Consider the following 14,074-nt stretch of genomic DNA (forward strand, 5'->3'; position numbering starts at 1 on the left):
CAAACCAAGGTAATTTTGATTGAAACTGGCATGTTAAAATTGATATTATGCCATTGATTACATTTTCACAATTTTGCAAAATTTCCTGGTAAATGATATTAACATCATGCAACAACTGGTAATGATATTAACATCAACAGAATTTAAATTAAAGTGACAAATGATAAGATTAGTTTTGATTTTATCTAAGTTTTGATTACCTACATAAATTTCTAAACTTTGATATATTACCATCAGATATATTATAACTATTATTATTGGAGATATTTACTGAAATAACGAAATAATCAGTAATTTTTGGACAATCGTAAACCCAAACACTTATATTATTTTGATTAGAAAGTACATAATCTACCAAAGTTTTACTAGTGTCAGTAATACGGGTAGGATCACTAATATATTGTTTTATCCCATAAGCCGAAAACATTTTTTTACCATAGAAATTACTAGCCAAAAAGTCAATATTAAAATCACCAACTAACACACAACGGTAGTTTGTAGTAAATGAGGCTTCACATATTTATACAGGTCCTAAACCACCATCTCCTCCTCCTGAGGTATTGGAGATAGCAAAAATGATTCCCCTTGAATTAGAAGTGGATCATAATGAATTTGACAGTGATGGTGTAAAGGTACAATATTGAATCTAGTATTTTCTTATTTATTTTATTTGAATATATATATATATATATATATATATATATATCTTTTTAGGAATCTGTAGTGGTCCAGAACATTGAAGTAGAAGTTTTAAATTATTCTAGTACTTCATTTGGGGTAAGATATTTTATAGAATGTAATAAAAAAAAAGTTTTTCATTAGTATATTTTCTTAAAATCAGAATGAAATATATATATATATATATATATATATATATATATATATATATATATATATATATATATAATAAATATATATATATATATATATATATATATATATATATATATATAGATATATATATATATATAACATACTTCTATCTTTTTAGGAATCTGCAGTGGCCCAGAAAATTGAAGTAGAAGATATAAATTATCCTAGTACTTCATTTGTGGTAAGATGTTTTATAGAATGTAATAAATAAATAAAAATTACATTTTTTCATTAGTATATTTTCTTATAATCAGAGTAAACTATATATATATATATATATATATATATATATATATATATATATATATATATATATATATATATATATATATATATATATATGTGTATATATTATTGAGTTTACCACCCAACCATAAATGTCAACCATGAAATGAAATATTTCGGTTTGGCAGTGTTGGGATGTTTTTATAATGAATATGTTGTATGCTCAAATACAAAGAGAGAACGCTTTTAAAAAGTACATTTTGATTATACAGTATACTCCCTCTATAACGAACACGGTTATTACGAGGTTTCGCTTATAACGAGATACATTAGATGTCCCGTGAAATTTCTATTGAACTATAACCGACTATAGCGAGGCAAATTTGGTTATAACGAGAGAAAATAAGATCCAAAAACGTGTTTTTTACGTTTTTAGTCCGGTCGTGGCTATAAATAAATACCTTTTCAAACAGCCCCTCAATAAACTTAACTGCAGCCCGCAATAAACTTCTTTACAATGAATAAATACAACTGTTTCACATCTTTAGAAAATATATGATAGAATGATACTGGATCATTTAAAGCAGTTAAAAATAACAGAGTTCTTAAAATTGCAGAAGCAATAGTTTATGTTATCCTTGAAAATACGATTTATACATTATGTAGTTGGAAAAAAATATAAGTACCTACAGCTTTTTGTTTTAACGTATATCATTGATAATAAAAGTAAACAACTCTTTTATGTTTTAATATATTTCATTGACAATAAAAGTAAATAACTTTTTTTCAAAAACGCCATTCAAACAATATTTATTAGCATCTTATATTGCTCCGAATGGCTTCACTATAGGAAGTTAATGGTTTAGAAAACTACAGATTCATATGTATGCACAGTATTATGATTGTCTGATATAACAAGATCTGCTTATAACGAGATAATTAGTCTGTCATTTCAGTTCTCATTATAGAGGGAGTCTACTGTACTATTTTATGAATTTTGCAATTTTAATTTTATATGAAACAATAACGAGTAAATATTTGTCTCTTTCGAGGTTAATGGCAAACATCTGTTGCAATCTGGCAACTGCTGAATTGACGATTGCCAAATCTGTCCCCTAATCTATCAAAGGGCAATTGCCAAAAAAATTTCTAACAATTAACTGCAATTAATCTACAAAGAAACAAATATTTACTTATTGTTGTTTTATAAGAATCAAAAATTGCTGAATTAATAACATAATATAAACAAAATGTAGTTTTCTAAAACTATATTTATATTTGAAGCATACAGCATCTGCATGTATATGCATATATATATATATATATATATATATATATATATATATATATATATGTATATATAAACATACTTTTATCTTTTTAGGAATCTGCAGTGGCCCAGAACATTGAACAAGAAGTTTTAAATTATCCTAGTACTTCATTTGGCGTAAGATATTTTATAGAATGTAATAAAAAATAAAGAAACATTTTTTTCATTAGTATATTTTCTTACAATCAGAATGAACATATAAATAAAAGTCTACAAAAAACTAATTCTAACATTTTGTTACAGATACAACATCATGACATTGAAGAAGCTAGAATGAGTAAATCAATACCAACACCTAAGCGAGCTACAAAGAAAACATGGGTATGATTATATAAAAAGAATAATTATCATGATATAACATTTTTTTAAATTTTGTTTCAGACATCCACGAATACTTTTAATTTTTCTAAGGCCTCATATGAAGATATGCACTATTTTAGGGTCCAGGAGAACAAACGATTAATGAAAAGCATAAGCTACGCGTAAAGCACATGTGTGAGCAACATGCTCAAACTATGAAAATTTTAAAGTTGCAAGAGGATATTTTAAAAAAGAAAAAGGAAGAAAATATATAAATATAAATGATGACATATAGTTTTATTTTCCTCAAAAATTTTGTTCTATAAATACAGATCTTGATGCAGCACCCCTTTGTATATTATTATGCATTACTGGTGCTATTAGTGGTTGAGGTGGATATTGCACATCACCATCATCAGGAAAAGGTTCCTCATTTAAATAAATTGCAATATTATGTAATACTGCCAAAGCTACAATATACATTTTTGTATTATCTAAGGATGTTCTGAATCCACTCAGTAAACACCTAAATCGGTTTTTCTAAACACCAAAACATCTTTCAACAGTATTACGTGTTCTGGTGTGTGCATAATTGTATCGTTCCTCTTGACGGTGTGAAGGATTTAAAACTGGTGTAAATAAATAAGGGGAACAAGCATAACCAGAGTCTCCCAATAACAACACATGAAATTCTCCTCCCTCAAACCGTTGTTTTAATGTACTTTCATTAAAAAATGCGGGAGTCATGTGTACTTCCTCTCCAATGAGCAACAATATTTCTTATTTTTAAATGATTGTCACTAACCACCTAAAACAAAACTTATTAAACCACATACCTATATTACAAAAAAATGTATAACAACTCACCTGAACATTTAAGGAACTATATCCTTTCCTATTTATATAATATTGTCCACTTGGCCCTTGTATTTTAGGTATTCTGATGTGAGTACAGTCTATAGTACCAATTACTTTTTTAAAACCAGCTATTTGTTCAAACTGTCGCATTAAAATTAATTCTTCATGAAGAGAAGGCATTTTGATATAATCAAATCTTTTCTCCAATATCGCTCTTGCGACTCGACGACGTACATTAGTGATAGACTGCTGGGAGTGCTGGGTTAAGTTAAGCCATGAATATCTGCTGCATCATCTTGAATCTACAAAAATCAAGAAAAACTTTTGTGTTAACAGTAGTTAATTTAGTACAAAATTTCCAATTGTCATGTCAATTGTCACTATTGTCAGTAGACGAATCAATCAACGATCATTGTTCTATGGCTGTCTTTGTTCAATGCATGGTGTTGTGTATGGACAGGCGGTTTAAGTTAATAGTTTTAGTTTCTGTAAGTAGGAAAGAGACGTAACATAAAAAATATTTCGTGAATAATGTCATACTTGTGGAAAGATCCGGCGGACCGACTGTAAATCTCCTCCCTATTGAACATTAAAATATCCCTAGAAATCCCTAGATTGAAATAAATGTATATATGGTTGCCTAATTCTGAGTAAAATGATGGGATGTATTGATGGTTGCCTAATAAAATAACATGGATATATAAAATACTTGTTGTTTTATACCTTTATTTTAAAAACATTAAATTTTAAACGGTACAATAGCGAATATTTGAATAAATTTAACCAAAACAGAATAACGTACTTATTTATGGCTTTGAATATTCTATTTAATATATTATTATGTATTATTCACTTAATCTAATTAATACAAAATACAACTTAGAAGAAAAATGAGAAGGTGAAGCCTAGAACTTTATTTATATATTTCCACGACTTCTGTAATTCACCCGATTCCTAGTAAATCCTCTAATTATTTATTTTATAAAACCTAAGATGTTTGAAAATCCCCTAATTCCTGCTCCAGAATTTGCTTCTCCTTTCTGAAAATATATAGGAATCTATTTTTGGCAGAAATCTATTTGGTAGCATAAAATAAAGATTCCAAGAACGTGGACAGTTAGCGAAATCTGATAATAGAATAATTAAGTAGTTTACTCCGGATTTATGCAATTGCATTGCAATGCATTGTATTGCATTAACGGCCGATTTCCGAAAGGATGATCATCTCAAAAATTATGTAATCGATGGTTAATCGTTGATTAAACGCATTTTGAGTTTCAGAAACGTCAATCAAACTACATTCAACAACGGTCGATCACCTGATTTAACAAGCGATTAATCGTTAATTAACAGTCGATCTTATGCTACTAAAATAACCGTATGCATTACTATGCTGTATAACAAAATGATTTTAAACAGACTTTAAAGAAAATAAATATATACTTAATTTATTGGCTATTTATTTATTCCACAGTTATATTATATCCATATGCTTCATTGAGAACTATAGGTGAAGCTAAAGTATATGAAATATACTTTAGCTTTAGTAATAGAAGTATTACTATAAACAGAAGTATAAATACTATAAATAACAGTAATAGAAGTTTTGACCATCCATACATAGAGACTTTAGCAAAGGTCTTCCGTACAACTCTAGAAAATATATCAAGCAAAATGAACTGGCAGAACAAAGGCCAATCGTTTGATGGAGAATACATCAGCCATGTGAGGTTTGCAGATGACATTGTTCTGATGGCTAATAATCCTGCAGAACTTATAAGCGACCTAAATGCAGCTAACAATGAAGTTGAACTAAAAATAAACTTGAAAAAAACTATGTACAACAAACTAGTGGATGTCCAAGATGTAATAATAAACACTACTGATAGTATCTGCATACATACATAACACCAAGATAACTGCTACACTATATCCAAAGGTTTAGGATTGAAGAGACAGAAAAACAAACAAAACTTCATATTTTATAATTTAAAAATTTAATTAAAAAAAAACTTATAATTCATTTAAGAAACCTTTTATGTTATCTAGCTCCCTGGAAATTGTTTTGAGGACTTCTGTTTGTTCTCTTATTGCTTCAGTTTGATCAGTCATAATTTTTAATTTTTTTTTCTATGTATGATTGTGTGAGTGGTTTTTTATTGACTCACTCAGTCTCTGAAACCGCTATACTTCGGGAGTATTGGATTTTAGGAAGCGTATAGCTTACAAATTTCAGAAGCACTGGAAGAGAGATGATGCAAAATACTAAAGATATGGCTAAGCTCAGAGGAACAAATTTAAATAGCCAAAGAGACACTAAATCTCAAGTGATCATTCCAGCTCTTTTGCACCGCTAGAAAAAAAGTTAGGAAACTAATAAGATTTTCTAACGGTGCGTTCCCTTTTTGGAACGCCGAGAGCACAACAATCACGTATGTAATCATTCCAGCTCTTTTGCACCGCTAGAAAAAAAGTTAGGAAACTAATAAGATTTTCTAACGGTGCGTTACCTTTTTGGAACTCCGAGAGCACAACTATCACATATGTAATCATTCCAGCTCTTTTGCACCGCTAGAAAAAAAGTTAAGAAAATAATAAGATTTTCTAACGGTGCGTTACCTTTTTGGAACTCCGAGAGGACATAAAAATTTAAGACCTTTTAATAGTTTTTTAGATAAGTAAGAAAACCCCTTTAAAGTGTGGACCCAGTTTTTTATTGATGGAGGTACAATTCGTTTTCTTTTATCATTAAAAAACTTTATGGAGCTAAAAACATTTATTGCTTCTGCCCAAAATTTTAAATGTGGAGATGTAGCAGTAACAGCACATTTTAACAACTTCCCATGTTTTTGGTTAATAGAGGCACCGTTAATGCTATCAAATGCCTTATCCATAAAAAGCAGAAATTCTGCCGTACTTTCAGCATCTTGAGGCAAGCTGTCTGGATGATTGCTTTTGTTGTTCAAAGCCATTCTCCGCATGACTGCTGCTACATTGTTGCTAAAAGTTTGGGCAGCAACAGACACTTTCATCTTTTTACTGTTGTCTATATGGGAAATGGTTAGATTTTTACATAATTTATAGTCGTCATCTTCAGTGCCCTCAATTTCGACGAGTTTCTTTATATGATCCCATTTAGCACTTCATATTGTGCCTTTCTCCATTTGAATTTTAAATTTTTTTCTCACACCTTTTAGTAAATGTGGAGGATCATATAAAGGAACTACCTCTTTACCACCAATAAGAACACCAAAGAGACTATTATCTTCTCCTTTCCGAATAAAATATTGATTGGTTTCCTCATATAGCCTCTTTATCGTACCTACATTTGATGACCCTTGGTCGCAAATAATGGTTTTTACTAAAAGGCCTACTTGTTGACAAGCTAGCACAATTTCTTTAATGACTTTTACAAGAATATCTTTACTCATGCCAGATTCATTAAAGTAATATGCCAGAGGTTGTTTCCATTTTTTACATATACCCCTTGCCATGAAAACCATAACTTTGTCTACAATTACAGGCCTTCTAGTATGTTCCCCATTGTCTTGAAACCCCTCTACAACATCTTTCCATTTATTATATTGAAGTGTAGGATCCAAAGACATTTCATCCAAAATAATGCTACACATCTTACCACTCTCAGACATAGACTGTACCTTGTGCGATAATGACTCCATAATAACTGGATTTATGCCAGTATTAAAAGATATTTTCTTTAAAAGATTTATTAGGGTCTTTCTTGAAGGAGCTGCAAATAATTTTCTGAATAACTTGTAACCCTTCGGGCTTTGTTTCAAGAAAGATAAAAAAAGGATTTTCTCGTCAAGAGAATATCTCCTTCATTTAGGTTGCTTATCCTGGCATCTTATTTGGGACATCATAAAATCATATGTTGGTTTATTTAAAGCTGCTTTTAAATAATCTGTAGAATAGGTAATATTTTCCATTTTCTTAACCTTTGCTCTGAGATTTCAACACTTAAAATTTAATCTTTTAGCAGATTTTCTCAAATTGGAGGCTATTCTATACAGCTTTCTTGCTTTGGAGGTAAGTTCTGATGTTCTTCGTACTTCCGTGTAGGCCAATAAGTTTATTTGTTTCTTTAAACCTAAAATAAATAAGAATGTTAATAAATACATTTTTTAATTTTTGTTTAATTCAAATATTCTGTACCAATTATTTATTTTTAAGATATCAATAGTTAAGGAGAATGTGTGATTTGTTAAAAACGCTCATATTTGCAGTCATTGTATGCACTTTTGGCATTATTTTTGACATTTACAACAAAAAAAAATATATCATGTTCATTGTGGCAAGTCTCCTTTTCAACTGTTTGTCCCTTTTTTCATAAAAAATTTGCAAAGTTTTAACTAACCTTGAATTTTTTTATAAAAAAAAAATAGGGAACATTTTGAAAAAGTAAGAAGGAAACATAGATATGACTACTTTTTTCCTGTTAAAATTCTCAATGGTACCATCAATCCATTTTTGCAAAAAATGTCACTTATCCTATTTTTAATATACATATATCCATTAGCAAAGTTTACTTACTTAATAGATTAGCAGCAGTAGATGTAGAAGGAAGTGGTGTCACATTCTGCAAGTGTCTCTCTACCTCAACAGATTCTTCTACTTCCATATTTTCTATAGGCAAATCTACCTCAGCAGATTCTTCTACTTCCATATTTACTCTCAGCAAATCTTCGCCTGCATTTGTTGACAAAGCAGCTGTAAAACAGTTGGTATATAGTGACCAGTAATAACTTAAAATTAAATATGATGTAACTTTGTAAAAATTGTAAGTAAATGACATATATATATATATATATATATATATATATATATATATATAATAATAAATAATAATAATAATAAATATGCTATGATAAATTATATGATAATATCTAACTACATTCTTCTAATTGAATTTTTTTTTTTTCGTAAATTCGATAATAAAAAAGTTTCCCAGATGGTTCCAAGTTAGGCAGACACACTGTATATATAAATCTATTAAACATACTTACTTGGTGGTAAAAATAAAGATGGAATAGCATCTTTTTTAATAGTGGATTTATTTGTTAGTCCAATATATTGTGCATCTGGCCCAAAATGGTATGTAAACAGCCACGTAGCCAATCATAGATTTAAGAATCTTCACTATCAGAATCTGAGTCACTCATATTACCAGTGTCTGTTATGATTGGTTGAATGTTAGTGTCAACCATATTTTTTTCTCGGATATACCACTTTGTAATAATTTCATGAGTATGTTTCACACATTTTTCCCAAATTTCTGTGTTACATTGGTTTAGTGCCTCTTTCCACATATTTATAACAGCACTATCAGAATGTCCATCTCTACCAATATGCTTATTGTAATATGACTTGCAGTTTGCTCAAATTAATTCAATAGCGTTGAATTCACAGTGATAAGGAGGTAGTCTCAACACTTCATGGCCGTGTTCTCTTAGTAGTTCATCAATTATATACACATTCTCTTTTTTGTTCATTTTCGCAATTTGTAATAATTCAGGTTTTGTGAGTTTTGCCTCATACTTGATCTTGTGAGTTGTCAACCAGGTAATAATTTCCATTCTAGTTGAAATAGTGGAAGGTTGCTTTTCTAAAAGCACACTGTGGTATGGAGCATTATCCATTAGGTACAATTAATGATGGCTCTTCTAAATTGGGAATTAATTTTTCACTTATCCATTTAGTGAAAATTTTATTGTTCATTTCCCCATGAAAATCAGCTACTTTAGATTTTAAGCAAAATAATAAACTTGCTTCAGTAACAAATCCTTTCGAAGAACCAGCGTGTAACTTCTTTATCCCTTAATTCATTACTTATACTTTACAGAGTAACATGTTTCTCTAAAAAAAAAAAGAACAGATAAGTACAGAACAAACCACACTATTAAAACTGGTTCAATGAAAAAAAAATAATACTTTGTTTTTATAAAACTATAAATTATTTCAAATTAAAAAACTCACAAGAAAAGTGACTTACTATCCATTAATGTATTCAGCAGAAATTTTCTTAAACTACTCTCAACAATTTTTTTTACTACATACATTTATATAAAGTATTGATTAAAAAGTACCTTCTGGTTATCATGGTACATGATAACCAGATCTTGGTCTCTTAAGATCATGGTACATGATCTTAGGGTATATCAAATTCAGATTGAAGAAATTGGTAACTACTTACTTTGTTGGTACATGTCGTATACTGTATTACGCACTGCCATTTTTGATCCCTCAGATAGATCAGTTGTTTTGTTTTTCGGACGAGGTCTACTTTTGCTTGGCTTTGAAAGAATGTGATTATTTTCTTTCCTTTTAATAATTGTACATACTGTTCGTCGTGATATTTTTAATGCAGCAGCTACTCTCTTAAATAAAGAATTGTTTAATGATTTTCATAAACGAACATACATTTCAATATGTTACCTGTTGAACAGATGAAAATGGCTCCAAAGGCCCTCCATTTACTTTTTCTAATTCGAAATACTCCAACATATTCAACAGAAGTTGCTGAGAAGTCTAAGGCTTGCCAGGCATACTCTAAAAATAAAAACCTTTAAAAATATTTCATATTGTCCGTTGACGTAGTTTTAGCTATATTTAAATAATTAATGTCAATTTAGAGGTTAAAAAAATATATTATTCGTTATTAGCTAATACATGAATTCTTACCTTAATAAATTGAACACGAAGGTAAGGGTTAGTCGTTATAACAATTGTTTGTTAAAAAATATGTATATTTAAAGTATGAAAAAGGATTGATTATTTAAATCAAACGAAAATAATTTATAAAAATATTACAAACTCTGTCAAAACAAAATTTCCAATTGTCATGTCAATTGTCAGTAGACGAATCAATCAACGATCATTGTTCTATGGCTGTCTTTGTTCAATGCATGGTGTTGTGTATGGACAGGCGGTTTAAGTTAATAGTTTTAGTTTCTGTGAGTAGGAAAGAGACGTAACATAAAAAATAATTCGTGAATAATGTCATACTTGTGGAAAGATCCGGCGGACCGACTGTAAATCTCCTCCCTATTGAACATTAAAATATCCCTAGAAATCCCTAGATTGAAATAAATGTATATATGGTTGCCTAATTCTGAGTAAAATGATGGGATGTATTGATGGTTGCCTAATAAAATAACATGGATATATAAAATACTTGTTGTTTTATACCTTTATTTTAAAAACATTAAGGGCCGATTGTTCAATTGGAGATTATCTTCAGATTAAAAATAATCTTCAATTAAACTTAATATAGCGTTGTTCAATGCAAGTTTAACACTTAACCATCTGTTAACCAGAGATTACCTTAATCGCCCAAAAACGAAGGATTAACGGTGTTAACAAGAGATTTGTAACCTTACTTTCTAGTTTTAAATTAAATATTGTCTCTAGCTCTAGACAATTCCAGATTAAAACAACCATATTTATATCACTTAAATATATTGTGTTTTTATTGCTACAAATTTGCAGTCGTAGATAAGATTTACAGTAATAATGGTTTATTTTATAATAATTTCGTGTCTATAATAATAAATATGGCTATTGGTAATAATGGTGTCTTTGATTTTGATGATGGAGATATTACAGAGGATGAAGATTTCTTAGCTGTTGTTAATATAATTTTTCCTCTGCGAAAAAATCCTGTTTTTCGAGTAAGAGAAGATCATTTTCATAAATGGTCAAATAATGAGTTTTTGAATAGATTCCGTTTACCAAAGGAAACCGTTTTTATGCTGGTTGATCGCATAAGAGACAGAATAGCTCATCTTACAAATAGGTAAGCTTTTTATAATAGTTAATTAAAAAAATATATATTAAATAATTTTTAGAAATCATGCTGTCATGCCAGAGTCAATGGTTTTGCTTACTATGCGATTTTATGCATTAGGAAGCATGATAATTACTGTGGCAGACTTTTGTTGTATCGACAAATCTACAGCTTGTAGAATAATCCATAGAGTGTCAGATGCAATTGCTAATTTGTACAGAGTATTTATAAAAATGCCTAGTACTGAAGAGGAAATTAATTCGAAGATATTTGAATTTTATCAATTAAGTAGATTTCCACAATGTATAGGAGCTCTTGACTGTACACACATTAAGATTCAGTCACCAGGCGGAAATGATGCAGAGATATTTCGAAACCGTAAAGGGTACTTTTCTTTTAATGTTCAGGTTGTCTGTGATGCAAATTTGAAGATACAGGATATTGTGTGTCGTTGGCCAGGATCTAGTCATGACTCCACAATATTTAATAACAGCAGACTTAGATATAATTTTGAAGCTGGTCTGTACAGAAATTCATTAATTGTTGGAGACAGCGGATATCCAATTAGAAAGTATTTAATAACCCCTTTAACTCAACCACGAACTCCTGCAGAACATTTATTTAACGAGTCACAAATAAGGACACGAAATCCCATAGAAAGATTTTTGGTACATGGAAGAGACGATTTCCTATCTTGGCTTTAGGGCTACGTGTAAAGAGAAATAGAATAGAAGCAATTGTTGTTGCCACAGCAATTCTTCATAACATTGCAAAAGAAGCAAATGTTCCTGAACCAGATGTATCAGATGAGTTACGACAAACTATTGAGGAAGATTTGGCAGCAAATTTAAATGCTAATAATAATGTACACTTTGAACAAAATGACAGACTAAATAATAATACAAAATAGATTGTCAATAATACATAACCATTTTGCAAGGTTGTTGCAATAAAATTACATTTCAAACAAAATTCATTTATTATTATTAATTTGTTTCTTTTTCCTAGTGATATTTTTACACAACAGTTGTTGTTAATGCTTTAGATTTTTTAATAAATATTTGCAACTCTTTATTGTATTTTATATTTTTTAGTATAATACATGTAAAAAATGAAAATTAAATGTCCTAGATTTTGTAATAAAACGATGTATTATAAAGCATTATAAATTAAGAAAAATAAGTGTTTCATTTCCATCCAAATTGTTTTGCTAATTACATTTTGACTTCAAAAAATGTACTAATATTATTATAATCCAGTGATACACATAGGCAGCAAAAATATAAATTAGATTTCTGTGTATACTTATTGGTTTTACCAAATTAATTACCAAAATTAATGCCTGGTATATTTATAAATACCCATTGCCATTTTCAAGTTTTTCATTATGTGTAAAAATCATTAATTGTTTTGGGAAGGAAATCCAAAGAAAAAACATTCATTTGATATAAAAAATTTTATTTTTATAAGCTAAAAAATCAACATTACTATTTAAACATATGTTTTTCTTTTTCTAGAAGCAGTATTTTCTTTTCAATTTCCCAATCTTCCTTTTGAATATTCATATGCAATTCATGTTTTTCTTGCATATGCTGAAGTTTTAGTTGGTGCTCTTCAAGAAAACATTTTCGTTGCAGTTCCACTAATTCTGTTTTGGATAAAGCCCAAGTCGAAACTTTTTTTTGAATATTTTTTTCATCATTTTTTAATCTCAACTCTGAGGACTTCGGCCTTTTCAGTTTTACAGTATTATATTTTGACCAATGGGTTGAATTGGTCGTGGGGGTTTCTGGCATTAAAGTAATCTTCATTGAATCATTAATGCTTTTTTCACAACTTTCTTCTGAGTTTACTGTGGGTTCTGTTTCTAAAAAAAAATGTATATATAATATTACCAAAAATTCAAAATATATTGTACAGTACTTTGAAGATGAGTTTTATCAGTGAAGTCAATCAAAAAAATAGTTTATGTAACATTATTTGTATTACTTACCACCAACATATTCTATGATTAATTCTTCTTGAAAATCTTCTGTGGCAACATCATTAGCAGGATTGTGTTTGTCTGAATCGGCGTCATAGTTAGAAACAAAACCAGTTACAGTATCTCCTAACATTTCCTTAATTGTGTTGTCTGTACTGGAAATATCCACATTAATTGAAGGCCCTCCTCCTGTACATCTCAAATAATTTTTTTCTTCTGCAAATTTTTTCTTGACATTTTTTTTCATGTTGTTGTATTTTGTTCTTAAACATAAACTTGTTTTTGAACTGCCCATTACACTACAATATTCTTGGGCTATTTTTTCCCAAATTTTCAGTTTCTCGGAATTTGTAACTGCATCACTTTTTTTATTTTCCAGAATATGTTTATATTTTTTAACAAAAGATATTAACATTTGGGTAATTATTTAGTAAGCCGGAACGCCGCAAAAATGCCAAATTTTTTGTGGACTTTGCCGAAAAAGTGAAAAAAAACCTCAAATTTTAATGTTTTCTTTGCTTTAAACTAGTAAAAGTGCCCAAATAATCAAAAATACAGAAAAAATAACAAAAAAAGTAGTATGAATAAAAAAAAATTACATAAAAAGCAAAGAAAAGTATATATACATGTCTTAATAAAAAAAACGTAACTAAAACATATTAAATCTCTCTATTGAGGGTTGAAGACAGATTCAATA

General features: G+C 29.2%; 2 protein-coding genes across 2 annotated transcripts; one reads left to right on the forward strand and one right to left on the reverse strand.

The window, feature by feature from the left end:
- Positions 1–218: 218 nt before the first annotated feature.
- LOC140452344 (uncharacterized) lies at positions 219–2,921 on the forward strand. The gene is made up of 6 exons (XM_072546542.1): positions 219–632; positions 715–777; positions 992–1,054; positions 2,483–2,545; positions 2,672–2,749; positions 2,810–2,921. The coding sequence occupies exons 1-6, from the start codon at positions 576–578 to the stop codon at positions 2,912–2,914; spliced, it is 429 nt and encodes a 142-aa protein (XP_072402643.1). The 5' UTR covers positions 219–575; the 3' UTR covers positions 2,915–2,921.
- A 9,959-nt stretch (positions 2,922–12,880) lies between these two features.
- On the reverse strand, positions 12,881–13,684 carry LOC140452236 (uncharacterized). Its single transcript, XM_072546374.1, has 2 exons — positions 13,387–13,684; positions 12,881–13,260 (listed from the first exon to the last, which is right to left on the reverse strand). Exons 1-2 carry the CDS (start codon positions 13,670–13,672, stop codon positions 12,881–12,883), a joined length of 666 nt encoding a protein of 221 aa, XP_072402475.1. The 5' UTR covers positions 13,673–13,684.
- Positions 13,685–14,074: the final 390 nt, after the last annotated feature.

This window comes from Diabrotica undecimpunctata, chromosome 10, assembly GCF_040954645.1.
Source record: "Diabrotica undecimpunctata isolate CICGRU chromosome 10, icDiaUnde3, whole genome shotgun sequence".
NCBI lineage: Eukaryota > Metazoa > Arthropoda > Insecta > Coleoptera > Chrysomelidae > Diabrotica > Diabrotica undecimpunctata.

Excerpts from the sequence above, each read along its gene's own strand:
- LOC140452344 (XM_072546542.1), top strand. The coding sequence starts at position 576 with ATGATTCCCCTTGAATTAGAAGTGGATCATAATGAATTTGACAGTGAT. Across the intron at positions 1,055-2,482 it reads ATCCTAGTACTTCATTTGTG|GAATCTGCAGTGGCCCAGAA; the intron begins GTAAGATGTTTT and ends TTATCTTTTTAG. Across the intron at positions 2,750-2,809 it reads GAGCTACAAAGAAAACATGG|ACATCCACGAATACTTTTAA; the intron begins GTATGATTATAT and ends ATTTTGTTTCAG.
- LOC140452236 (XM_072546374.1), bottom strand. The coding sequence starts at position 13,672 with ATGGGCAGTTCAAAAACAAGTTTATGTTTAAGAACAAAATACAACAAC. Across the intron at positions 13,261-13,386 it reads AATCATAGAATATGTTGGTG|AAACAGAACCCACAGTAAAC; the intron begins GTAAGTAATACA and ends ATTTTTTTTTAG.